At 37.7% G+C, this 27,122-nt stretch overlaps 4 protein-coding genes and 2 pseudogenes across 6 annotated transcripts; 3 read left to right on the top strand and 3 right to left on the bottom strand.

Annotated features, from left to right (window-relative positions):
* Positions 1-1,027: 1,027 nt before the first annotated feature.
* On the top strand, positions 1,028-2,260 carry LOC105128074 (ethylene-responsive transcription factor RAP2-11-like). The gene has a single exon (XM_011029595.1). The coding sequence runs from the start codon at positions 1,068-1,070 to the stop codon at positions 2,241-2,243; it is 1,176 nt and encodes a 391-aa protein (XP_011027897.1). The 5' UTR covers positions 1,028-1,067; the 3' UTR covers positions 2,244-2,260.
* A 1,880-nt stretch (positions 2,261-4,140) lies between these two features.
* On the top strand, positions 4,141-6,178 carry LOC105128084 (protein argonaute 7-like; annotated as a pseudogene).
* A 357-nt stretch (positions 6,179-6,535) lies between these two features.
* Positions 6,536-10,020, bottom strand: LOC105121088 (Prefoldin chaperone subunit family protein). Of its 3 annotated transcripts, none has more exons than XM_011019604.1 (7): positions 9,941-10,020; positions 9,720-9,857; positions 9,261-9,360; positions 8,915-8,944; positions 8,665-8,766; positions 8,468-8,575; positions 6,536-6,909 (listed from the first exon to the last, which is right to left on the bottom strand). In XM_011019604.1, exons 3-7 carry the CDS (start codon positions 9,350-9,352, stop codon positions 6,738-6,740), a joined length of 504 nt encoding a protein of 167 aa, XP_011017906.1. In that variant the 5' UTR covers positions 9,353-9,360; positions 9,720-9,857; positions 9,941-10,020; the 3' UTR covers positions 6,536-6,737. The 3 variants fall into 3 exon arrangements, with proteins under 3 accessions (XP_011017906.1, XP_011017915.1, XP_011017898.1); XM_011019613.1 differs by lacking the exon at positions 9,941-10,020 and adding an exon at positions 7,292-7,346 and having other exon boundaries at positions 9,720-9,929; XM_011019596.1 differs by lacking the exon at positions 9,941-10,020 and having other exon boundaries at positions 9,720-9,937.
* Positions 10,021-10,666: 646 nt separating this feature from the next.
* LOC105121104 (uncharacterized) lies at positions 10,667-14,072 on the bottom strand (annotated as a pseudogene).
* A 2,596-nt stretch (positions 14,073-16,668) lies between these two features.
* On the top strand, positions 16,669-18,240 carry LOC105121111 (uncharacterized). Its single transcript, XM_011019637.1, has one exon. It carries the CDS (start codon positions 17,016-17,018, stop codon positions 18,015-18,017), a length of 1,002 nt encoding a protein of 333 aa, XP_011017939.1. The 5' UTR covers positions 16,669-17,015; the 3' UTR covers positions 18,018-18,240.
* A 2,250-nt stretch (positions 18,241-20,490) lies between these two features.
* On the bottom strand, positions 20,491-26,546 carry LOC105121119 (probable protein S-acyltransferase 22). The gene is made up of 9 exons (XM_011019649.1): positions 25,704-26,546; positions 25,478-25,591; positions 23,679-24,077; positions 23,290-23,358; positions 23,138-23,209; positions 22,426-22,554; positions 22,269-22,349; positions 21,848-22,036; positions 20,491-21,638 (listed from the first exon to the last, which is right to left on the bottom strand). Exons 1-9 carry the CDS (start codon positions 25,743-25,745, stop codon positions 20,874-20,876), a joined length of 1,860 nt encoding a protein of 619 aa, XP_011017951.1. The 5' UTR covers positions 25,746-26,546; the 3' UTR covers positions 20,491-20,873.
* Positions 26,547-27,122: the final 576 nt, after the last annotated feature.

Genomic DNA, 27,122 nt, shown 5'->3' on the forward strand with positions numbered 1-27,122 from the left:
AGTTTCTAATTTTTTACTTTTCTTCCAAGAGGTTTTGGCCCTAGTAAAATTTTCCAAAAAAAAAAAAAACGTAGTTGAACTACACAAGAATTAACCAGTGAAGGAATGGTATTAGTTTGAGCTCAAGCATGAAGAATTGAACCTCATCGATAGTCTGTAGACTAACCACCAAAAAAATAAAATGCTAGAATTCAATTATTGAAAAGTGCAGCAGCAGAGAAAATGCCATGGCCGGGTAATTTCCATTACAGGTCTAGGAAATATAGCCAGGGTATTTGAAGTGCTTGCTTCGTACTGGCCTCAAAAACGGGATAAGCGTATAGAGACTGACTGGGATAAAAAAAAGCAACGACCAAACAACCTTACCCTCGATTGATCTGTGGATTTTATCTCCCTTGCGAAGTTGATGGTTTTGTATTGTTTCTTGGAAAATCTTGCTAGTGTTGAATGTAACGAAGATGAAGGGTAAATATTCTGAATTACAAGAAGCACTACGAGACAACATGTCCCTTTAACTAGATTGGTTTCTACAATGTTCATTGGTCATTACTTGAAAAATTATTTAGTGTTGGTTTTCGAAACAAATCACACATCACTATCACTGCGTGACAAGAGAGAAGTAGAAGGAAATTAAAACCCATCAAAGTATGACGTGCATGTTGTCACAAGTGATACATAAATCAGTACACACAAACCGTACTCCTCTCAACTCATAAATAATTTAAGAAAGAGTTTTGACATGGTCTAATAAGATTTCATAGAACTTGCTCTACATTGAAGTCTCCTCTTCGTCGAAAGGGATATCCAAGTGAGGTTTTGATTAAAGAAAGAAAGAAAAAAGGAGCCGAATTAAACGAGGAACAACGAGGTAATTCCAAGCAGTAGAACCCAGACTATTCGCAAGTTTCATGCAAGTGGACAGCATCCCCTCACCCTTATATACACGTCTGAAAACGTCGCACAGAACACATAAAAGCGAGCTTACGTGCAAGCTCCATCGACCAGAACACGGTATTTAAACATAACAGGAAGGCTGTAAACTAGAAAGCAATCGTCAGATCAGGAATATGGCGAGGAAGAGAAAGGCAGGTGAGGGTGAAGAAGAGAGGGTAAGCAATGATGGGAACGTGGGTTGGGACCAAATGATGGAGGATGCTGAATCACTCCATGGAGTTCGGAGAGCTCGAAAACGATACCTTGGGGTGAGGCAGCGGCCGTCAGGCCGATGGGTGGCAGAGATAAAAGATACAATTCAGAAGATTAGAGTGTGGTTGGGGACTTATGATACTGCTGAGGAAGCCGCAAGAGCTTATGACGAGGCAGCTTGCTTGCTCCGAGGAGCTAATACTAGGACAAATTTCTGGCCTTGCTCCCCGTCTCTACATTCAAAGCCAGCTCTTCCCCCAAAGATCGTCAACCTCCTGTTACTTAGGATTAAAGCTAGACACAATTCACTCACACAGACCACTACTTTCCCTGTTAACCAACAGGAGCAAGAAGCCAGAGAACAGGAAAGCCAGTTCGACCATTTCTTCGAAATGCCTGGAGATATCAGCATTGTTGAAAATAGTGATACTGCTAATAGCACTGCTGATACTATGACTATCAGCGACCACACGAGTGGTTTCTTTGAATCACGTTATATTACAGAAGATCATGGGAGTACAAGCACATTTGAAGTGGATGATAGTTGGAGAAATGTTGATGGCAGTGGTCAAGGTGGACAGGAAGAGGGGAGAGGAGAAGAAGAGATTGATATGGGGCTGATTGATTTTCAATTTGATGATGCATTAGGATCATCTTTCTATCATTCTCCATTTGATATAGCACAGGAGATGATGGAGCCAATGGAGCAGGAACATCATGGGGATGAGCCACCAATGATTAGAGAGATCATGAAGCGGTGGAAGCACGAACGGAAGTTCTCAGCTTCTCTTTATGCCTACAATGGGGTATCCGAATGTTTAAGGCTGGCATTCAGACCAGGAATGCCAGCGGTGGCAAATGGTGGGTATGAGTTGCCATCTAACCTTGGGATCAATAGCAATAACAACGAGGAGGAAAAGAAAAGAGATGACATGGGAAAGGATGCCAAAGAGGAGGTGCAAGAAGAAGTCGAGATTCCACAAACCCCAACAGAAAAGGGGTCCTCGTCTTCTTCCTCTTATTTGAGCAAGGAAGATGGTGAATTGTCTCTCTGGAGTTCGCTCGATCTTCCTCCTATCTGCTTCAATAACATTTAAGGGATATTGGTAATAGTATGAGCTAATTGTGTTACTCCTATTTTTGTAGCAACTTAGGCAGAATTCTTAATATTTCATTTAGCATCAAAATAAGTGACAATTGTAGGTCAGCATTGCTGCATTTTGGTTAATGCTGCATTGCAGAGAACAATAATCAAACAAATTCCAATTAAGTTTCAAGTTTGGATTATTGAATTGTGTTCCCAATGTACAAGAATCTAAAGCAGAGCAAACAGCACTGCTAGAAGGAGGTTGCTTGCCTCGCCTCCATAAATAAATAAGCTATGTGGTAATCTCTTGTGTAATTACGCTGTACTTTCATTTTGGCACTCTAATTAATTACAATAAAAATTAGGATTCAAATCCAGGGTTGGTCCTCTTTTTCCACTATCCTTGAGCACACCTAGTGCTTCTGCAATACCCATAAACCTGATTTTTAAACCAATCGAGACGTTAACTAACCATCACTAATTAGAAAGATAAAGAACATTGTTAACTTTAGTTAATGTGATGATCCAAGACTTCTAGCCTTTGTGCAGAATGTCAAAAGTTTAGTTCCCTTCCATTTACCTAAATCATGTTCACAGAGCGTTTTAGGCTTTACTTACAACTTTAGCTAGAGAAAGAGAGTGCGAGAGAGAGAGAGACTTTACGATGTTTCTATTTGGTACCAAGTTCAACTCTAAACTAGTGGCTAGAGAGCGTCTTCAAAGTGTCTATAATGCTAACAGAGTTGTGTTTTCTGCGAAGGTACATGATTCAAAAGAGGTGATGGCAGATATTCATGTAAGGATAAAAAGGAACGCCTAGGAGCACAGAATAGAAATGCAGATATTCCTGTGACAGATTCTGAGACATTAACTGGCATGGCGGGCAAACAATTCGTGTTACAGCTGCTAGGCAGATGCATTTTATTTCTCCCATAGCCACCTATCTAACCAACCTTTCTTTTTCCAGGCTTCGTCTAACTCTGAATTTTTTTTCCCTCCAGGCCCCTTTTCGTGGCATCCACACACCCACTAGCATGGCCACTACATATGTTGGGATTATTTTCACCGCATTATGCTACAAAACGAGCCATCTTGGAGGGTTTTAATTCTTTCTTTGTTGATAATTTGATCGTTTTGGTTGCGGTGATACCTCTCACTCCTTTTTCACAAGAAAAAAGAAGAAAAACATCATATGATTCTTGGTGGGAATTACAAACTATTGATTAAACTCATGAAAAATGCGTGCATACATCTCACTGATTAGCAGACCTGGAGGGTGTTTGAATAATCCTCTTTCAAGAGATAGTTCTCTGCATCACTCTCGTTTCATTTGCCTAAATGTTTCTTGGGCAGGGCACACTTGATTGGAAAACTTTAATTTTTAAGCCCCCTTTACAAGAAAAGAAGAAAACCCCCCTCCCTCCTCAAGTTCAATACGATATGTTCCATACATTTGTGCCCTATTTGGCCCTCCGGATCAAAATCCCAAGCTCCTCCTGCTATCCTCTTCTGCCCCTGAACTTTTTTGAGATTGATATGGGTCCATCGTCCAAACCATGTGTTGACAACCGAAGCTTACATCATCGGTTCTTCGAGGTTACATGGATTCGTTTATACTGTTGGCTCTACATATATGCCTGCTCTCTTTATTTGTCACCTACCTAGGTGGCCTGTCTTGCCCATAGCCCCAGTTGATAGTCTTGTGGCGTAAAGGCTCAACATTAAACAGGGTATTTTGATGGTGCCACATGTCTGACTCGTTGTAATTTGGGAATTGTGGTTGCTTGTCCAATCTTCTGATTTTAGTGGGCCTGATGTGGTCAGAATTTATAATAGTAATAAAAAAAAAAATTTGAATTATCCTCGGCTCCACTCTAATGACATTGTCCCATCGCCACATTCCAACAATGTCTTATCCTTTGAAAGAATTGGAAAGGCCCGCCTTCCCAAGTGCATGAATGGCCCCCAACCACATCCCCCCTGGCCATCACCACTAATCATGATAACAGAAGTTTAGGGAAAAGGGAAAGCCGAAGGTAAGAATCAACATGGTGTTGATGAATCATAGCTATAGACAAAACAAAAAAAGAAACTTCCGGATAGCTATGTCGTGAGATCCCATTCCTTCTCGCCATGATCGCCAGTGGAACCTACTGGATAGCCATGTCTTGGAAGGAACTAGAATCCAAAGATGGGCACTGATAAGTTTTGGAGTCACCCTTGATCAGAAGCCCAACAATACAAAATTCATAAACCGGCTATCTCAAAGGCGCCAGTGGAACATACTGGATAGCTATGTCTTTGAAGGAACTAGAATCCAAAGATGGGCACTGATAAGTTTTGGAGTCACCCTTGATCAGAAGTCCAACATTCCAAAATTCCTAAACCGGCTATCTCAAAGGTGTGAACAATTAGGCATCTTCCTTAACAAGAACACCATAATTAGCCCTCAGTATGAGCCAACTCAAGCACTAAACAATGTCTCCCTTCTGGAATCAAAACTCAAGAAGATCCACAGTGCTGCATCAAACGATCTCCAGTTGCTTATATGTGTGATGGAAAAGAAACACAAAGGCTACGCTGATTTAAAGCGAATAGCAGAGACAAGACAAGTGTTGGTGCTGTGACCCAGTGCTGCTTGTATCCAAATCTTGGCAAGTTGAGCTCTCAGTTTCTGGCTAACTTGGCTCTCAAGATCAATGCAAAGTTGGTGGGTGCACAGTTGATTTGTGTAATTCATTACCCTCTCAGACTCCCCGCCTTCTTCGTCCCAATGAACCTGTGATGTTCATGGGAGCGGATGTGACTCATCCTCACCCACTAGACGATATCAGTCCATCTGCTGTTGCTGTGGTTAGTAGCATAAACTGGCCTGCAGCAAACAAGTACGTCTCAGGAATGAGGTCGCAAACACATCCACAAGAAATCATCCAGGACCTTACTAGATGACTTTTACCAGGAATTGAATGAACTTCCAAAAAGAATAATATTCTTTAGGGACGGAGTAAGCGAAACCCAATTTTATAAGGTCCTTCAAGAGGAGTTGCAAGCCATTAGAGAAGGATTGTTCTAGATTCCCTGGTTATAGACCTCCCATTTCTTTTGCAGTGGTCCAGAGGAGACATCACACAAGGTTCTTTCCTTGTGAGACTGATCCATCTTCAACTAAGAACCAATTTTCTGAAGAAAAAAATACCGCCTGGGACAGTTGTGGACACTGATTACACGTCCAAGGGAATTAGATTTCTGTCTATGCAGCCATTGGGGAGTGAAAGGTACAAGCAGGCCAGCACATTACCATGTCCTGTGGGATGATAACCAATGCACTTCTGATGAACTACAAAAGTTGGTTTACAACCTGTGCTGTACATTTGTAATGTGCATCAAGCCAATCTCATTGGTGCCTCCAGCCTACTATGCTCACTTGGCTGCATACAGGGGCATTTTTTCTCTCATTGCCATCTAACCTCACAAACAAAACCCTATCTCAGGTGGAATCAGTCAAGTCTCAGTTTGGCAGTTACACCTACATACATACAAAAACACGTAACCAAGAAAAAAAAAGAAATGTTTTTATTCATCTATTTTTTTAAGTGCATAGAAGATGCCAGCCACACTCCTTTTTTAACCTGGTAGTTTTACGTCGATTCTTCAACGATAAAATTCTGACCCAGAATTAACAACAGAGACGGGCTTAATTTTGCAGCCTAGGTTTGGGCTTGCAATAAAAGACTTTAGTTTTTTTTATCCAGATCCAATGGATATTGGGGGCGCTAAAATTTTGTTCACAGGATACATAGCCGGCTAATCAACGAGTGAACGTTATTTAATGTCCACGATACTCGCACTGCTAGCCCGCAACTAGGCTGGTGCATGCTGGGAGGTGATGGCAGATGATGTTGGCTTTAGGTCCTGTTTAGTTTTTTATATATTTATATTTTAGCTGTAAATTAATTTTTTTAAGAAGTTTTTGAATCATTTTAAATTATTAATATTATAAAAAAATAAAAAATATATTTTTGTAATATATTTTCAAAAAAATAAAAAACCCTTTTTTACATGCCATCCCAGCCACGGAGAGCATTCCTTTAAGTTCTCAACAAGCTATCTAAAATCTCTCTTTCCTTCCTTTCATTCTATTCATTTTGACAACTTAAAACACCCAATTCCCAAGAGTTTTTTTTTTAAATACTATACTTGGTAACTGTATCACAGTTATGCTATTTTTCAAAATATTTTTTTGGCTTGTGCTAGTTTCTCAACTTTTTTTTTAAAGTGTTAATTTTCCAAAAAAAAAAAGACTATATAATTATGGGACTTCTTTGCATTCCTTAATTACAACAAGGGTGTTACAGCATTCCTGCTGGCAAATAAAAGCACCAAATTATATCTACTTCCACTTTATGTTTTAGCAGTTAAAAGTAAATTCAGCAACACCGCAAAAGGGACATCTTACAGAAGTGGGTATCAGAAAAGCATCAACGCCAAACTATTATCCTCTAAATCACAGAGCAAGAATCTTGTTTTCACTCTCTTGACCATCACTTTCCCAAGTGCAAATTATGAAGGAGGGTAAGTGGTTGCAGTACACTTTTAACTCATAAATATTAAAAAACACGCTGTGGTAAAGATTTCTCTGCCGGCAGTTGGAGCAACTCTCGAATCCCCTCACAGACCTGCACGCAACCAATGATATGGTTCTCAAATCCCAGAAACTATCAAGAAATGCTAATAAATAAGTCATAGTACCAAGTGCTTTCACCATGGATATGTCTGATTAAAACTCTCACCCAAGAAAAGCTCGTGGTTCACCGGTGAAAGCAATTATATAGTTAATGCAATGTTCTTCATACCTCACCTTGTATGTTACTAAGAATAGAATTCACGTCCTGAAGCCCCTTTCTACTTAAGAAGGAGAAAAACACATATAGGACTAAGGACCTACTAAAAGTAGTTCCTAGCAGCATTCAGATGGTTTTTAGACAAAAGGAGAGATTTTTTTTCCCCTAAACAGCAAGAACTTGGAACAAAATGAGCCTTCATTAAAACAAAACTTACCAATTTGATCCTGGCTTTAATTGATGATATTAAGCGAGTGTACTCCTCTATTTGTCTGCAGAATCAAATTCAGTTTATCGTTAAGGTTTTGAAGAGAACACCCTTTCCTTATAAAGAATGAATACAGAACACCCCTAGATATTCCCGGGACTTGAAAATTTCAAGAGTGGTGATACAGCCATACAAAATGGCAAGAGTGATGGATACAAAGACATTAGATGTGCAGACAAGAAACTGAAGGGAAGATGCAAGTGCAGTCCATGTAATTGATGGGACCTGTGGCATACCCTACAGTATTAAGCAAAAGCCTTTAAGATCATTCATTCCATTATTGAACTTTCAGAATTCGATCACAATGAAAAGTAGCTCTATTCCAGCATCCCCACCCAAGGGTTCATCATAATTAATGCCAACAAGTTGTTCACATTATCAGGGACAAATCTAGACTTGGCAAACTGTAGGGAGGCATAACATACAATTCTGATTTTGAGGGGAGGGGGCATTTCATAAAAATGCCTTAAATTTTTTTATAAATGTCGGGGGCTTTTGAAAAATTTTCAAACTTTGGGAGAGCCAGGACCACCCCTGGCCACCCCCTAAATTTGTCAAGCAAAAGGGAAACACTCCTAAACATCCTCTACCCTACCTCCTACTGTAGCTGAGACCAAGCAAAATGATCAAAGAGAAGAATAATCTGACATGCACTGCTAACTTCTGCCTCAGAGGCGCTACGAGATCTCAATATATGCTATCAATTCAGGATTTAGTTCCGTGTCCTCTCTTATTGTAAGGGAGTATAGAGATAAATAAGGTACACCATGGTCAGATGTAGGAACTTGCATGACAAGCCTTTTTTTTTTTCTTTCATTTTGGTACTACCATGACAGAATATGTAATGACTAATAAGGTTTGTCATATTAAGAACTACTTCTAGATAACACATGACAAAAGTAACCAGCAAGGATTTCTTCTCTCAACTCTGCCATCAGCAAGTTGTCTTGTTATTCAGGGAGCTTTTTTTTTGCGCAAAATATTTTATATTTAACCATAACATGTGCATTGACGTATTTTCCGATGCTTGGTAAGTAATGTGGCATGAAAATTTTGGTGGCAATGAAAATATTGTTAAGTAAATGCTAAGAGAAAGCTTTGATTAACCAAAGAAAAATTGCATACCTTGCTATTTTTTCCTCCCTTAGCGCTATGAAATTCAAAGCTTCAGTCCAGGTAAACTCCACGTGGAATCCAAGTCCAACATCCACAAATATGCGTTGTGTATCTGGCCTAATATGTAAAAGACATGGAGATCAAAGAAAGATAAATCATGCAGCTACTGATAGAAACTAGAGTACTTCAAGGCAACAAGCACTCACACATCAGCTTGCACGTACACTTCAGAGCCAAGGTTGACCATTGTTCTGAGATTAGTTACACTGTTCTTCTCGAAGTTCTCTATATTCCTTCGCAAATCTGAGCTAGAAGTAAATGGTGAAGAAAACATTGATGCTATCAAAGATCATTAAATGAGCTGTAAAATTGAATTAAAAAACGTTCAATGTCCAAGGTGCACAAGGATATATTTTTTTATTTTCTAAGTAAACATGAACAGGAACAAAAGGATACAAAATCTTTTGTTGCTCAAAAACCTTGTCCCTGCAAAATAAGAACATGGAAAACATTTAATAAGCATCCAACAAAGCCAGCATTCAACATAGAGTAAATTATAAATATCTCTTTTTACTTGTGAACTCTCGATCCAGCAAATTAAAGAAGCAACATGCTAAGCATTTGATGTAAGCTATACTTAATTTTTTTTAAGCTTCTTTTCCCATTCATTCTCACTTAAAAAGTAGAAAACTTTGAGATTACAATAGCAGTAGCAGAACTTATGTAATAAGAATAATGATAAAAAGAGGTGGCAGCCATAATTAAAAGAAAGTAAGCAAAAAAAGAAAACATTTATCCATACCGTTCAGCAATAGCGCGAACAAGCTGTGGTTTCAAATGGCCATCGACAAATTCCTCAAATTTATGGATCTTTTCCTGTATGTAGCTGTCCATTATTATCCCTGTTACAAAATATAGCCAAGCTCGTTAGACGTCCTACTAGAGAAGTCACTATTCTTATGCAAACTTGCAAATAAAATATATATAAAAAGAGGCTGACCTAAAGCATTTCAATCAAATAGGAAACAAGCAAACTTTTCGTTTAGGCTTTTTGTCGAACAGTTTAACTGCACAAACTCAAATAACCGCATGTCCAACTATATGCACGCATGTTGCTAGACAGGAAAAAAATTATAATGCAATAGAGTTGAATATTAATGATTATTATAATTAACAAGGAAAAAGGAGTTAAACAATTAGTCCGATGTCAAGCCAAGAGAAAATACAAATTATATGTGTGTTAAATAACTAAATTGCTCACCTTTTCCAAGGTTTAGGTTTTGTTCATATACAAAACGCTGACAAGAAGTGGAGGAATCGTAACTGTTCGGGGTTCTTACTCCTTATACGGTGATGAGCGCGAGGCGAGCCATCCAGTTCTTTCCAAGCACTGTCACAGCTACAACCGCAATATTATAGTTTGTGTTTTTTCGCTTGAATATTATTAAATTACATTATTTTACAAGGGAAAGCTCAACCTACGTCATAACACTACCCGCTGCTAGTTTCTGACAGTGTTTGTGATTTAGGCAGAGATTGTTTTTTAAAATAATGTAATTTAAAGTGTTTTTGTTATTTTTGGTTTTTTATTTAAAAATATATTAAAATAATTTTACTTTTTAAAATTTATTTTTTATAATAACATATTAAAAAATCTAAAAACATTAAAAAAAATTGAAATAAAAAAATCAATTTTTTTAGAAAACAAGATTGTATTAAAAAAAAAAAAAACTGTTTTATGAACCAAAAATAGGGAAAGAGCCGTTTGGCTAAGTTGTAAAAAAAAAAAAAAAAACCCAAACCGGGGCGAAAAGAGAAAGGCTTCCTGAACATAAAACATTTATCTGATTCATAAATTTTATTCGTTCAAGGTGCAGATTTTGGGGGGATTTTTATTTTTTTTTATTTGTTCAAAGGGATGTTCCCTTTTCCGCATGAGTGAGGTACTGTCTGTGATGATTAGATAGTTTAGACTAGATAAACGACATGTCATGTATATGAATGAGCACATGAATGGCATGCCTTTTATTTTACACATATAGTATGGAGGGTTTTTTGTTTTTAACTTTTATTTATGAACGACATGTCTTCCGCAGGTCGTCCTGGGTTTGTTACACTGTTAGATTAGAATCGAGAACTGGACCTCAAAATTCAAGCGGCACCTTGGAAAAGAGATTCCAACATTTCACAACACTAACATCTTTTTTTAATCAAATTTCACCATGGTTTCTGCCCCTCTATCACATTGATTTTAATGCTAAGCTCCTTCGGCCTTGCTTTCCGCATTACTCCTGCCACCATGAAAACTTGAGGTTCGTTTTCCAGGACCTTCTAGCAGCAGGCATTATCTGAGGATAGAAGGAAACAAATAGCTACCAATAATGATCCAGGACCTTCTAGCATTAATGTGAACCCTCAAGAACTCCAGCAAACTATGAGGCAACGAGAAGCATCAACCTTTATTCAACAATAACAAATCAATCTTGTGGGTATGACTTGCAACACTTAACATCAAAATTTGTTGCAACACTTAAGATCAAAGTTCGCTACCAGCTGAATTATATTGTATTGTATTATTTCTTGCTTTCTGTATATAGACTATCTAGATGCGAGAAATCATCTTGTCTCACTTCTATCGATAGTTTTCAAGAAGGAAAATCCAGTAATGGAAGTACTGGCATCTGAAGTGAGCCTGAAGGGTCAACAAGCACTGAAATACCTGTGAGATTGTGCAACAATAACAGTGGAGCTCCTGGAAGTAAAGACCTGATTCTTAGAATTGGCACAACAACAAATCATCTAAAGGGCATAAGAATTAGAGATTAGTATACTTCCTTAATGTGGAAACAAGTCAAAGGATCGAGGTGTTAGAGAACCCAATGTTCGGCAAAAGCCTCATGCAGCATAAGCACCAGCTTATGTTCAACAAGAACAAAATAGTTTGGATACTTGTAATAAAGGTACTGTGGTGAACATATTCGAGAAGAAGTGTGACCTATTGAATTCAATCATCGTGCTTCCACCTGGATGAAATTTTGGTGATATTCACAGCATAAATGACAATTCTCAAAATTCTGGTGATTGAGGCAATGAAACTACATGAATAAAAAACTAATCCCATAGGGTTGTTCATAAGTAGAATGGTTTTCAAATTGAAGGTGTGTCTCTTACAAGCAAAAGAAAAAAAACCGTGATTTTCTATTTAAGAGATGTTTTGCTTTCCAGCATGCATCTCAAGATGATAAGGGATATCCATTATTAAAAAAGAAAACCTGAGAAGCATACTTTGAAATCCTTTCCCCTAAAGCTTCCAGCAACCAGACAACAGCTATATGTAAGGATTTCAAAGTGAAAGACCCAGCAAACGGAATTATTATATCACTAACTGCCCATATGAATGCTACAATGATTACAAGTATATGAAATTACACACTTCCTCAACGACTTGGGAAACAGGCCAAAAGAAATCAAAATCAATCCTGAGCAAGATAATCATGAATTTCATTTGGTCCATCAGGCATTTCCAACATTTTAAACTTATGCGCGCAATGTCCTTGTGCGGAAAAGAATGCATACAACTGGCAAACTACATCCAATACAATGAACAAATTAATTTATAGAAATCAAATATTAACAAATTCATAGTTGCAGTTGAATACGTCTAGACAACTTTGATCATCCATGATTGAGGACAGCACATGCAAAGGACAAAAGGTAGCTGAAAAAATAAAAGAAGAAGCTAATAGGAAATGGATTTCCACCAGATGAAAGGAAAATGTTATTATCATTTTTAAAGGTTTATCTCCAAGGATTATCTGTTTGACAACTATACTGTACCCATCAAAATTCACATACCTGTTTTGAATTTTATTTTATCTATTGCAGAATACCAAGAATGTGATGTTCCGCATTCCAGTAACATTTCTACAGAAAACTACAGATTCATCTGAGTTTAGCAACAGCCATAATCTTAATTTGCATGCTAATGGCAAGTGAAGTTCCATGCGACTTCCTTATCAGTAGAGAGTTCTCATACAAGTCCTGCCTTCACTAACTGGAGAAAACTCTACAATGTCAATCGATTTACAAGATCGCGTCATGGAATGCCCACAGATTCAGCAAAAACAGTAACTGTTCCTAAAATTGACAGGCATCCGCCATCCGAGCTTCCATGCCATGAGATCTACAACTATAGTAGAAAACTGCACTCATCATCAAATCAATAAGCACCACAAATGAATACATGATAACCAAGAGAGGACCTTCCCAAATCCTGGAAGACCCATCCCCATAACTCAATGTCTTAACTCTATGCTCAAACAAACCTTCTATAAATGCCATCCCAATTGTTGATCCAAGAAATATTAAAAGACCCACCTGAGTCTGTCCCCAAATAAAAACACTGGACCGGAGCAGTGCCTGGGGCCCTGAAACATCCACCAACACAGAGATCACAACAGCAATATTGCAAACAATAATCGCATTGGCAAAAATAACCGAGAAAACTAGCCCCACTATCATCGCAGCATACAGATTTAACTCCGGCCAAAACCCAAGCACCAAAAATGTGCTACAAACAGCTAAAAGAAGAACGAAGAATAACGTGAGACAACCGACAATCACCATACACGACCACAAATACGTCGAAACAATCCTCCTCCAAATTTTACTTATCATCACCAAAAACTTTGAACCATCAACATCTTTCCTCGAATATGTGCAATCTACAGAATAAACCACAGCAGCTCTTGATAACAAAGACAAGGTAATAAACAACGGGAAACACGTTGCAGACGAAACAGCCATCTCGGCGAAACGATGACACAGCTGTTTGATAAGAGGCCTCAATGGAAGTCCGCTAGATTTTGCAACTAACAAAAGCCTAGTACTCAATCTCTTAACAATAGACTGATCAACCAATACATTCGACAAAAGAATGGCAGATACTGGACAAATAAGCAAAGCAGCAATTGTCATAAACGACCATGAATTACATCGGAGAATCCTCACTGTTTCTCTCAAGATGTCCAATGCACTCGTTGAATAGAACTGAAGATTATGGCTATCAATATAATCAAATGAATCAAGCTCAAAATTTTGGAAACGGGTTTCTTCAGATCCCTCCTTTTGTAGCTGATCCAAGCTCATTCTAGGAGAAGCTCCGCTAGAAACCTCCATTTGATCAATATTTACTCGACAATATAAAGAAACAAGACTCAATGTATACACAGGGCCACTATATTGGATCTTGAATTAAAGAAACTGCCGAGCAATTTAACTTAAAGAAACAAAACTTAGATTTCGATTTATAGGCCAATAAGAGAAACATGGAAAAGACAGATCGGATGGTGAAAAAAACCCGGGAACTTGCAAACTGATTGCTGGAATTGGAGGGAATTAATAGTGAGGGATTCTGATACTGAAAGAGAGGAGTCGGTGGGTTCTTTGCGTGAATGGGATGGTGATTCAAAACCGTGTGTGTGTCATAGATGCAGGATGCTGGCATTTTTTCTAAGGTGTGCAGTTGAAGATGCCACCATTGGAGCTTTTTTAGCTGCAGCCTGCGCTTGCATTGGATGGGCGTTACGTGAAAGTGGTTAAAAAAATGGGAATCTGAATTTAGTCCCCAAACTATATACCCATTTCCAATTGCATTTCAAACCTATAAATCTTATCGATTAGATCCCATACATTCTCAATTGCAACCCTTTGTCAAGTTCTTATAAAAGTTTAAATTTCATATGCATGTTTTATATACTAAATAAAAGGACCTAATTTCATGAAAAAATGAAGGAAAAATTAATAAACATTAATAATGTTGGTCTAATGTGCATATTTATGCACCAAATCAACATCAAATTTGATAAGAATGTCGATGAACACTAATTGAGAGTTTTTTTAAAAAAAGTTGTGATCAAATTGGTAAAATTTATAAATTTGGATTCAATTGAGAATGAACGTACAGATTTATAACTAAACTGAGGTTTTTCCCAAAAAACAAAACATAGATGTTCTAAAGGAGAGAAAGGCCACATCCTTCTGATTCTATCATGTAGCAAGGCAAATCATACTCACGCTGTTTCTTAATTAGGGATTGTTAAATTTTATCCTTCAAAAAGAGCGTTTGGTGGGCAAATCATTACCCTCTAGAAATTCATTTAGTTAATTTTTATAACTTAATTCTATTTTAGTCTCTTTATAACTTAATTTTTTAATCCATGATTTTGTTATCTTTAGAACTATGAACATTCAAGTGTTTTTATGCAGCCAATTTCATCTCTTCGATCATTAAATTTGAGTATTCTTGTGTAGTCAGGTTTAAGTCCTTTTCTTTTTTTCTTGTTTGTTAGATTCCAGGTAGCCCCAAACTGCTAGATTCATGACTTCACTGTTCACCCTCTTTTAGTCCACAAGAACGCATGTCCAGGAACAGTCTGATTCATTTCTGTTTAGAAGTTTGATTCAAGTTTGATTCCGGTTATTTCTACAATGTTTTATATTTATAAATATATTAAAATAATATTATTTTTATTTTATAAAAATTATTTTTAAAATTAATACTTCAAAATAATCTAAAAATATAAAAAATTAAAATTTTAAAAAAAAATTAAAACATTTTTAAAATACAAAAATAAACAGCAAAAAATTCAAGATCCGTAATGAACGAGAATCTCTAAATCTTTTGGTTGAATTGTCGGTCAGGTTGGAGAATGAACATTTGAACAACGTAGGAAAATATCGCGCGTTCAAGTCTGTGCCTTTACCTTTCAGCTACGTAGAAGATGACGACAGCGATGACTGAGCTATGCCGCAACATTTGCCAAGGAAGAAGACGTGATGAAGCAAAATAAGAAAAGAACTCTAGCGGTGGCAGAGGGGTACACCTCTTCAAGCATCGCATCCTTGATATAGTTATTTCGAGTCTCGAGCATTTTTATTTTTTTTTTGGAGATTTTAACAAGGTTTGTGTTGATATATAATACAAAATATTTTCCACTGTTGTTTTTTCAGGGAAAAAAAAATTAATTTGAGTAACTTATTTGTTAAACATTACCTCATTATTAAAGATGGTGTTTAACATTGTTTTAAGGAATATTTTTTACTTAAAAATATATAAAAATAATATTTTTTTTATTTTTATTTTGACATAAATATATCAAAATAATCTAAATATACAAATAAAAATAAAAATAAATAAAATTTTGAAAAGTACGGCACAACGTGAAAGACAAACAATCCCAAACTCTGCTCGTTAAAATTATTTTATGACAAACTTGGCATCAAAACAAGACACCTAGATCCTCGTTTCCTGTTAATTCAATGTCGAGGATCCAATTGGAAAACTTGTTTGTTCCCTATCTTCCGCATCTTAAAATAAACCCTCTCCTTGTCATTATTGGCATCGGTTCTTGAACGGATAGCTTAAGCTTCAGTGATCAGAAAATAGATTTAGTCTTATGTCCGTGTTTATGACTGGCGAGCCTTCTAAGATGGTGGTGAAATTGTCTGGTTTATTCTCGGTTTCATATAAGTTGACTAAGTAAACAACCTTAATTTCTTACCTTCTGGATCTCCCTACAAAAACAAGACGGTTTCTAAGGCTTATTTCTTTCCACATGTTTGGTAATTCATGCGAATCTTTATACCTTTTAATGATAACAACAGAAGTTTTTGCAGATTTTCTAGTCATCACTGCTACATGATGAACCAAGAACATTCATTCACATCAATTTTGAGCAAAGCCTCGTCTCCATAAGAGGATCTTCAACCTCATTGTTATAGGAATTGGGTTATTTCCAGAGTAGCTTTTCATGGGTTAACTTCTCGGAACGAATCAAGCCTTCTAGTTGACGTGTATCTTAAATAAATTTCACTGAGTTATCCAATCACACAATCAATGTCAAAATTGGTGGATTCCTTCAATCCAATAACTTAATATTTTATAATGAAATAGCATCATGAACTTATTGTTCAAATTAATTTGTTGAAAGTGCTGATATGCAATCAAATCTTAATTAATAATTTGGATGTATTTTATAATGACTCCGTCAAAACAAATTATGAAAAGAGTAATATTTTTTATGTTTAAATCCGAGATATCTGGAAAAAGGAAAAGTCGCTTTTACCAGCGTCAAGTTATAGATTTGAAATTTTCCCACTATACTTACAATATCTTCAAATTGCTATAGTAATTGCCTTTTCTTTTTCTTTTTTTTCATATATAGCGGGGGAGACCCCTTAAAATTCTATAGTAATTGTTAGCTCTTAAAACGTCCCCGTCCCCTGATGCCAATCTAGTTTGATTGGTTTTAGCTGTCTGATCACGAACAAGAAAATTCTTGCCGATCAAATGGTTTGTGCTGCTGTTTTCAATCTCCAATCTCAAGCCTGAACCACCAAGTAAGCAGCACACAAACAAAGTAAACGACCGGAAATAACTTCCTGTCTTTTAACTGTTCGATCTCTCCAGACACAAAAAAAAAGACAGAACAAATCCATCTCTTCGTCCCATAAAACGAGACCGCCACCACGACCACCCTCCCCCTTCATCTCCACCATGGGATCAGCGGCAAACCTTTGCTCTGTCTTATCAGAATCACAACGTATAATAAACGCTCACTCTCGCCATTTCTTGGCTCTCTCTGTCCTCTTTATCCTCCCTCCTTCTTTCTTCCTTTCTGTCTACCCCACCATCCAAAACATCATCTCTCAATTCTCCACTCGAGGCTCCAAAACCCTCCTCTCTCGTACATTTTATCAAGATGACCCATCAAACCTTTTCACAACAAATTTCATTATCCTCTCTCTTCTCGTTTCACTCTTCACCATCACTTTCTCAACTTTTGCTCTAGGTTCCATCACCTACAGTGTTATTCATGGATTCTACGGTAGACCTGTAAAGCTTTGGTCTTCAATCAAATCTGCTTTCACTTCTTTCTTTCCCCTTTCGATCACTGGCTCTTTTGTTGAAATTATCTTTTTGGGGGTCCTTCTTCCTTTTGTGTTGTTGTTGTTTTTTGTTATAAATGGAATTCAGCTTCCTGGATTTGAAATTAATGTCTCTTCGCCTTATTTTATTGTTTTTGTTGTGATTCTTGGGGTTGTTTTGGCCTTCGTATTGCTTCATTTGCAATTGAAGTGGATTTTAGCTCGGGTGATTGTGGTTGCCGAATCAAGTTGGGGTCTTGAGCCGTTGAGAAGGAGTGACTACTTAATGAAACGAAAGAAGGGAGTGGCTTTGTCTATGGTTTTATTTTTTGGGTTTTTCTCTGGCTGTTTGGTAATTGCCAGTTCTTTTCCTTGGGAAGGTTTGCAAGTTGGTAATATTGATAGTGCATGGAAGATTTGGCCTTTTGTTGTTCGAATTGTGATGACTTCAGCACTCCAAATGGTGTTGCAGCTTTACAATATCGCGGCGTTTGCTGTTCTTTACATGGATTGCAAGGCTGTGCACGGAGAGCTTGTTTTGGAGATTGCTGAGGAGTTTGCTGGTGACTATGTTAGCTTGCCTTTTGATGATGGAAAGAACCCTCATTTTGTTTCTGTTGCTTATATATGACATGCAGTACTAAGGTTAGCGACCTCGTGATCCCTTTTGTTTGCTATACATGTTTTGTTGGTTGTTCTTTTCTAGCTTATTCTAGTCTGTACGTACTTGTGTATTTGAACTGAGTTCTATGTAGATACTGCAATGAATATGAAACTTGTGTGTACCATCATCTGAAATAAGATTTGAGTTGCTGTTGCTTATGAATGGATCTTATTATAGCTCTTCTTTTCACTTATATTGGTTTGGCTAAATCTGTGATGGAGACTGAACAGATCCATTTTTAGTTGGATAGGACTCGAAAAATTAATTCAAGTGTGGATTTTGGATGCTGCCACTGCTTGAAATTTTCACACTGGAAATACTAATTAAACTGTATTCTTCTTTCTGCAATTGGTGGATTCACAACCCTAAGAGCTCAGTAGGGAAACATAATAATACTGCAAACCAGATTGTATCTGTAGATGGTGCACTTTTAGATAATCTATAAATTGAACACTGTGGTTAAAAAGATGAAATTAATTTACATGAAACTTTAAAGATGCATATTGACTTGTCAATGACACATGAATCAGTATATTTGAATTAAAAAAAAAATTGCCAGTAAAACATGGAATCTTAAAAAGGTGTTGAGATATCACGTTCGGGAAAAGAAGTCGTGATTATTGAGCCATAAAATTGAGAAGAAACACTATTGGAAGCATTAGTTCGAGAAGGAAATTTGTGAAGTTTGAACGCGAGTTGAGTAGAAAACATTTACTTCCTGCTACATATCCTGTCGCTGCAACTCCTTTTTCCAATTGATGTTTTTACTCCTTGATTGCCGGTGCTCACATTTCTCAGAATTGTGTAGTACTTGCACTCCGTGCGTGCTGTGTTGCTGTTTGGAAAATGGTTTTTGGCCTTTTTTTTTTTTTTCAAAACCCGCCATACCAGTGGGATATTGATAGATTTGATCTACATAAACTTGAAAGATGTATGTATCATTTCCCTGAGACTCAGATGTATGAATGTCTTGTCGAATCACAAAGGCAGTTTAAGGAACAAGGTGTGGCTTAAAGCTCTTTCACTATATTTAGGATTTTTAAGTGGTTTCAATTGTAAAGTGGTTAACCATTGGCAGCATTGCTATTGGTGGGATTGGTGATTGAAATAGTTCAGATTTTATCTCCTGATTGCACTGACCTTCTGATTCCTGAAGCTTCATCTGTGGTGGCATCTGTTAGATTTGTACCCCCCAAAATACTGCTATGCCTGGACGTGGAAGGTTTTATATGTTAGTAGCTAGGAATAGAGATTGGAGGTGAGTTTGTTAGGTTTCTCTTTGCTTGTGGCTTGATAGTGACATAGGTATCTCGTTTGATTCAGTTTTGGACAGTTTTTCATGGAGGTTGGGGGGGCCTCTTCAGTTCTCGTAATAAATCATTGCATCTACTATTGTACAGTATGTTAGCTTTGTTGTACTACAGACTTCAGTTAATGTTGAAACTGAATCTTAAGATGTCTTGCTGTCATTTGCCAATCGTTAAAGCATCTGAATTGGAAAAAAAAAGGGGTACGTGCAAACCTAGAACTCATTGAGTCCCCAGTTTTTTTTATTGGAAATTGACTTGCCGAAACTCTGTTACGATTCAAATAGTTTTGTCTAATCTGTTCCGTAAAAAGTTAAAGCTCGCAGAAATTGCAATGAAGTTTCTTCTTTTAGACACCTGGAGCTATAAAATTATGCCTTCACCGGGTACTATCGGACTCACGATGTCAGTGCTATCATATACTCTAATCACTACTATTCAGTCTGGCAGTGACATGCATGGAATAAGTCTGGTGTTGGAAATTCTAGCCATAAGACCTGCAGTTCATATAGTTTTGACAGCCGAGGGATTGTTTAGTATCATTTTCATTTTTCATTTTTTTGTTTTTAGAAACGTAAAATATTAATAATTAACACTCAAAAATTTTCAAAGCCAAACAAAACGGTCTTTGGAAAGTTATTTTTGTGGTTGTTGAGAAAACAAAGCCGCTTCACCAGAAGATCATTTCAATGAAAAATATATTTAAATGTTGTTTTTCAGAAAAACAATTAACATATCAAAAACATAAAAAAAATTAATATTTTTCAAGAAAATAAATAAATAAATCCAAACCACAAAAACAAAGTTACGGAACAAGCTGCAGGGCTAGGTAACACAGTAGCAATCGGAAGCAGCAAGTTTACAGCGTTGGCATTGTTGATACCGGAATACATGAATTAGTAGATGGCATATCCTTCGACCTAAATTTGGTACCCATTAATCATTAGTTTCTAAGTTGTACCAGAACCAACACAAGACAATCAGACAATCCAGCATATGCAAGAAAATGAAGTGGAAAGGATTGAAGCTTGTTGACTTGGGATGCATTTGCAATTGTCTTTTAATTGGCACTGTGAGCTTTTCCTCCTTGCTGGATCCATTGACAGAACCCCGGAAACAATACTATTAGTCTGTGTATGTTAAAAGTAAAATCTTCAATAGAAACCATCCATGAGAGTCCATTTCCAACAAACCCTTCCAATAAAATACAAATCAAGTATTATAAACAATACAAGATCAAAGTTTTGGTACCAAATGCAACGGCCAGGGACCGACTGTTGCAATGAGGGCGCTTGAAGCTTCGGTGTGGCTAAGAGAAACAAGTTCAACGACCTTTTTGCAGCAGTGTCGTGTCTTCTCCTGGGGCCTTGAATCCAGAATCCAAAGCAAAATACAGAGTCAATAGGCGAAGTAAGTGGCCAGTTATTTCTTGGCCCAAAAATGAAAGAATGCTGAACCTTTCCCCACGGAGAAACCAGAGCGAAACCCAACTTCAATGAGTCATTGTCAAAGTTTCCTACTGAGCCTGGCTGGATGAAGATGATGCTTTCAATCTAAAGACACTCTCATCCTGATCAGCTCGGAAGAGAAGGTTACTCCAATTATTTGACCTTTGAGCAATCCTGGAAGAAACCCTGTCACTATCTTCCCCGCCAGACGCTTCATAGCCATCACTGGTAGACCTTGAAAGTGGAAATAAATTGTGAGAAACAGGACCACCCACTGATAGACCCATGAGACGTCTCGACTCTCCGGATGAGGAAACCCGGAAAGGGTGGATATCTGGGGAGTCTAAACTGCTCTCAGGAGAAGAAGCAACAACCCCAGCTGAGTTTGACATTGCTCGGCTTGTTTGGAAAGCGCTACGGGCCTCAAGCTGGAGAGGAGCCAAGCTAGTTGATGTCTCAGTGAAACCCTTGTCAGGAGCTATACCTGAAGCCTGGGTTGCAGACTCCATGGGTAGGTCAGCTGGAATGCGTATTCGCTTACTAGCTCTCCTTCTATTACTATCAGTCCTTGGGACCATCCGACGGCCACTGCTGCCAAAGCTGCTATGCATGTCTAGCCCAAAAGGGGGTTCCCTTCTTGTCACAGGCTGCAGGATTTTCGACTTCTTTCTTGCCTCTGCTGCAGCTCTTGAAACTTCTTCTGCATTTAATCTGGCCAAGGTCCAAGGACTGATCTTTACTGCCGCTGGGTTCTTTTTCTTGATTGGTTCTTCTCCAACAGTCTTCTTTCCTAATGAGCTGACAGATCCAGTCTCTGGAGGGACAACATCAAACTGAAAAAACAGGGAATGTTACATTAGCATCAAGAAGTTTAGCAGTGTCGTTAAAAGTGTAAACTCGTGCCTAAGTGCAAAGCATTCAAAAAAGACAGCAGAAAAAATCTAAAAAATAAAACACATGCTGAAGTTATCGTCCCTCTTATAATGGACAGATTCATGATCACACAATACACCTAGTAGAAATATTGATTAGTGAGAGGTACCTGATCTTCCAGAAAAAGGCGTGGTGGTGTGCACCAAGCACCCCGGTGAAAAGTAGAAAATGAGCTTGCACTGCTTAATCCAGTAAGTGAACTGGCTGGAGACATTTGCGCACTCTGCTGACCATCAACACCTTGTTGCTCTTGTTCCTGCTCCCTTAGAGCTATTATGTAATCATAAGTGCTGATTCCCTGTGACGTGTGCAGAAATTATGTTATTATACCTAACAACTTGGCATAAAACTGCATGAGACCAAAACAACAGTTAAAGGTACCAAGATAAATATATAAGGCTCATCAGCACAGAAAATACAAAAAGGAAAAAAAATAAAAATAAAAGCTTTATTAATATTATATTTTTTTATTGAATAATAAAAAAATAGCAGAAAGCGCAATTTGAAGAGAAAATGACAGGCATCATTACCTTTTTTATAAGGAGGATATGAAAGAAGAAAAGCTGGGCAAGAGGTAGGGTTGCAATCATAGCCAAGATGGTGCAGGCCAACTACATGAATGTACACATTCTATTAGTTTAATGCAAAGAAATGAGGCGGTACATATAACAATATTAGAGCACTCACCACCACAATAACAAAGGGGGCCAAAGAGAAACTGCTCCCCAGTTTAACAGAGATATCAACAGAGAATCGCCTCCGTTCAAGAAAACAGCAGATAAGTACAAGGATTCCAGTCGACCATTGTAGAATAAGCTGCAATCTCAAGCCCAAGGTATACAAACCATGTATATACCTGTCAATAGTCAATTACATCGAAAATGACTTGAAAATGAAGGGCTTACTCTGGGAAATCTTCAGTAATGGGAGGTTGCTTGTGGGAATCATGGTAGAAAGTTCAGGAAGTGAAAACTTGTTTAATACCAGGAATGATTCAAGAATCTCAGACATCATTGGGAAACTATTTAAGCACAAACAGTAAAGCCAGAGGCCAATGGAACGTGATAGTCAAGCAATTAAGCAAAGTAACCAATGGAATAAAAAAATAAATATCCATCTGTCTTGGACTCAACTGGAAGAGCTTTCAAAAGTTCGTGACATGCATGGATAAATTATGAACTACAGAAGGCAACAACATCGTATGGACTCGAGATGAATTTTTTTGGTTCGCTTCACGTGATTGGGAACGAAGACACTTGCATAGGGAAGAATGGAAAGATTTTAAGAATTAGGACATGGAAAATCCTAATGACCTTCAGAAGCCGGGATTACAGTTTATTGATGCAGTCTGACCATCTGAAGATTCCAGGTAAGGCAGAACATGGGGGCTTGGGCTTACCAGGAGGAGAGCAGAAACCATAAGTGTGAAAAACTGTCTGTAGTTCTTCTTGCCTATGCAGTTGTTAAGCCACTGCAAATGTCAGGGACCAAATGAGCATAAGGATTATAAGATGAAAATGAAAATTTTCCAGAAAACAAGACCTCCCATACCCTGCAGTGATGATCAAAACGATCTACACATTTGTCACATACTCTACAGTGCTTGCTGTACTTGAAAACCTGGACAGGATTATAATTTCATAAGCAGAAACTTTCATGAACTGTAAACACAAGTAGTACAGTTGAACTTTAGATTGAACTCAAGATGTGTGCAATGGCTGTTAGCTTTTTTTCCGGTTGAATGTATCAAAATGGTTTCTCAATAAAAATAAACATCCTCAGAAATACTTAAAAATTGCAAGCATATGCTTACATTATTAGAACAGTAATTCTTGAGTGTCAAGCTATTCATTTCAACCAAGTCAGTGCATATTTATTAACTCTACTGGACAATTTAAAAAGAAATGAAAAATCTATTCACTTCAAGCACTCCTACCAACCTCAACTTCACACAAACTGCAATAGAACATGCCATCTTCGCTCATCTGTAGCTCAGAAGATTCATCACTCGAACTGCAGTGATTACAGATAAAAGCACAAGGAAAGAAAACCAACTGGAAACAAGATGAATTCCCTGATGACAACTTATCAATTTGAGTCTTCGGCTCTTTCTTGGTTGATTCTGCACCCACCACCTCTTTTTCCAGAGAATTTCCTACAACTGTAGAAGCATTTGCATCATGTATTGATGAAGTGGACCCTCCACCGAGTTTTGAATCCTTCTGTGGGTTATGCTTTTCACTGTCTGGAATCTTGAGATACTTTTTGGATCTAAACACTCCAGGGTCCGCAGGATCAGCAGCTGCACACCAAATATATAGACCAAAGGCACAGGTAATCTGAAAAGAAGAGGAGCAGTTATTAAAGTGCCAACTAGAGGAGAAGCTGAGAGCACACAACTAATGAAACCAGCATAAGAAACAGTGGTTGTGAAGTACATGTATGTTGCATTTACATGGACCTGTATTAGTTGTCACTAATAAACAAGACTAGAAGACGCGATTTCTATGCTTAAAATGGCTGGCTCATGTCATGATTTGCACAAATGAAATTTAGAACCATAGCATGACCGAAATATAAGCCTACTATTTTTTTCCTCTGGCAAATGATTTGTTGTTTAGAGACCACATTAACAGCTAAATGTCGAGTGTTTCAAATATATCACCAGGCCCAAGGATATCTATTTGATTAGCATGGGCTAGCATGTTAGATATAAATACATTGATGCCATAGCTACTACCTATTAGCTTCTCATCCAGACTTTAATCAGTCGGAAATATCTCAATCCAAAGGCATAAAGTGAATCATGTAAGAGAAGTTGATTGTTAAACACGGAATTAGATAGCCTGAAAATGAATAGCATGCACTAATAAAATCTAACCCAATTCTGTATTTTGGTAATTAACTGCTTTCAGTATCATCACCCCTACGTGTGTTGGCGGAATAGAAAGCTTGTTAGCTGTCTATTCAGTACCTAGCAATAAAACATTTGTTATACATAGACACCATTCATATTCTGCAAGTGACATAATGGTGATATGTTTTCATGGATTCCCGAGACCATGAAAGGGTAGAATACTGAAATTAATTAATGGTTATTTTGAGTTCCATGTTAATCCAGAAAGTCTTTTGACTCTCTTCTTAAAAAAAAAATGCACGCTTTGGAGGGGTTTTGACAGTTTGTGAAAATCCACAAATAAAAAAGGGAGAGGGAGAGAGGGAGAGGGAGGCCAGTGATTAAGCAATTACAGTCTAAATTGAAAATTCAAGGACTGGCTTTATACTGCTTTCATTGGAAGACCACAATTAATAGCATACTGTATCAAATATCCCCGATTTGTTAACACAGGCATATGCCAAGGGCTAGCATTCACAGAGAAACAAATGGCACAGTGTTTTTGTTCCAATTAGTGCCAAAATTTTGATCTTTAGGGGATCAAATTTGTAGTTCATGTGTTATGGTTTGAGGTAACAAACACGGGAACCAGACAACAATCAACTCAATCACATTTATCAACTAAAGTGACAGTATGTTTGAAAGGATCTATAGATAGAAGAATCCCTGAAAACAGAAACACACAAGGAAATCGAATTAGAGAAAATAAAGCTAGGAGCTTTTGAACCAAGAAGAGGAAAACAGATCTCGGTTGTTAAACCCGCTAAACATAATGAAAGTACACATTAAAAAATATGCAAGGAGAAAAAGAAATACTATACGGAAAAGCGTGAATTCGCTTACAAGAGGAGTGTAGATTCCCATCGCTATGTATTGAAATAACTTCTTCCCCACAAAAGGAGCAAAGAACACATAAAAAGCGAACCCCAGTGCCAGAAATACAGCAACAGCCACCACCTTCACATCGACCACTCAAGATCAAAACTTTCAACCAATAAAGATGCAGAACACTGAAAAATAACACAATGAAAAGAAATAATAATAATAATAATAATAAATAAATAAGTACCTGAAGTGGGTGATAAGGAAGTTGCCATCCATGCTTTCTCATTTTGTAGCCAAATGAAGCAGCCCAACACAAAAAAATATGTGTTCAAGGTAAAAGAGTAAAAATGAATGGGAAAGCAGGAGGAGTGGCTTGAGTTTACTTATTTTCTTTCACTTTCCCTCATTCTCCTAGTTAAAAAGGCTACTTTAAAATCTCTCATTCCACTGCATTATCAACCAGAGCAAAGATTAACACATGGCCATGATTCTCATGAGTCTAGCCAAACAAGGAGAGGAAATGCGGAGAGAAAAGGACACCAGAAAAGGAGCTGGAGGTTGGCGATATGACTAGTATGGTGTGCTGGGTGGTGAAGAGGGATAGAGTCAATAGACAGGGAGGAAACCTTTGTCTAGTTCACTCAATCATTCGTGGCCTAAGGTCATGGAATTGAAGGAGATGGATAAGAAAAATTAAGAAGAGAAGAGAGAAAAATGAGAGAAAAGAGCGTGGCTTGGCCTAGCTTAGGATTTGGGTTTTTCTTTGTTTGTTTTGTATATTCAAGCAAAGCTTTTCACTTTGGGCCAAAAAAAAAGAAGAAGAAGACATGTGACTGTAGGGGAGAGAGAAAGAAACAACATTGGGGTCTGGATTTCTTTTCGTGCCTATAATTACCTTGCAACCTCCCTTTTACTTTTTCCCTGTTCCTAGCGTTACCTTTTCTCTGGCCAAATCATGTGTAACAGGCCAGGGCAACAGACAGTTGTTTGGTTTCACTTTTGTAATTGCCACCAACCTCCCTTCCCTTTTCAATGTTGAACAGTAACACCCCCTTGTACCTTATCTTGTTGTAGCAATTTACTAGTATTTTCTCTGTGATGGATTTTTATAGAAGTTTTTTTTTTTTTCATGGAAAAAATCTGGCAGGGAAGAAGGCCCACATCGATGTAGAATTGCGCCTTCCTAATTAAAGACTTCTTTCGTGGAAAGGAATAGCAAGTTGAGGAACAAATGGAGGGAACAGAGAACCCTCCCCTCAAACCCCACTTCTTCAATGGCGTTTCTTCCTTTTAGAGCTCCTGTGTCCTTCATCGCCATCTTGGCATGCTTTTTGGCTGGTAACTCATCTGGAGGAATTAAGACAAATACCTACTATATTTATTGACCTTGTTCTTTTTTTCATACCACTATAAATGGAGTGGTTGATTCCTAGAGGAAAATGAAGCTTGAAGGTGGCATATGCCATGGGTGGGTGAGCTTTACAATTGACAAGATCCCAGTATGGCGATGTTTTTTAATCCCTTTTCTCCGTTCAGTTCTATGGTGTCGCCTAGCAAGGAGCAATTATTGAACAAAAAATAAGATTATTGTGTTAGCTACCGCTTCCAATTAAAAAAGAGACATGAAAGATCAGAGTTTAACTACCAATCATGTTCACTATTC

The sequence above is a fragment of the Populus euphratica genome, unplaced genomic scaffold (assembly GCF_000495115.2).
Source record: "Populus euphratica unplaced genomic scaffold, PopEup_1.0 scaffold1.1, whole genome shotgun sequence".
Classification (NCBI taxonomy): domain Eukaryota; kingdom Viridiplantae; phylum Streptophyta; class Magnoliopsida; order Malpighiales; family Salicaceae; genus Populus; species Populus euphratica.

Coding starts and splice junctions, on each gene's coding strand:
- LOC105121119 (XM_011019649.1), bottom strand. CDS start 25,745: ATGAGAAAGCATGGATGGCAACTTCCTTATCACCCACTTCAG. Junction 23,359..23,678: donor GCAGTTTGTGTGAAGTTGAG/GTTGGTAGGAGT, acceptor AATCCTGTCCAG/GTTTTCAAGTACAGCAAGCA. Junction 23,210..23,289: donor GTTTTGATCATCACTGCAGG/GTATGGGAGGTC, acceptor TGACATTTGCAG/TGGCTTAACAACTGCATAGG.
- LOC105121088 (XM_011019604.1), bottom strand. CDS start 9,352: ATGGACAGCTACATACAGGAAAAGATCCATAAATTTGAGGAATTTGTC. Junction 8,945..9,260: donor GTTCGCGCTATTGCTGAACG/GTATGGATAAAT, acceptor CTTATTTTGCAG/GGACAAGGTTTTTGAGCAAC. Junction 8,767..8,914: donor TTTGAGCAACAAAAGATTTT/GTATCCTTTTGT, acceptor ATTTACTTCTAG/CTCAGATTTGCGAAGGAATA.
- LOC105128074 (XM_011029595.1), top strand. CDS start 1,068: ATGGCGAGGAAGAGAAAGGCAGGTGAGGGTGAAGAAGAGAGGGTAAGC.
- LOC105121111 (XM_011019637.1), top strand. CDS start 17,016: ATGGGATCAGCGGCAAACCTTTGCTCTGTCTTATCAGAATCACAACGT.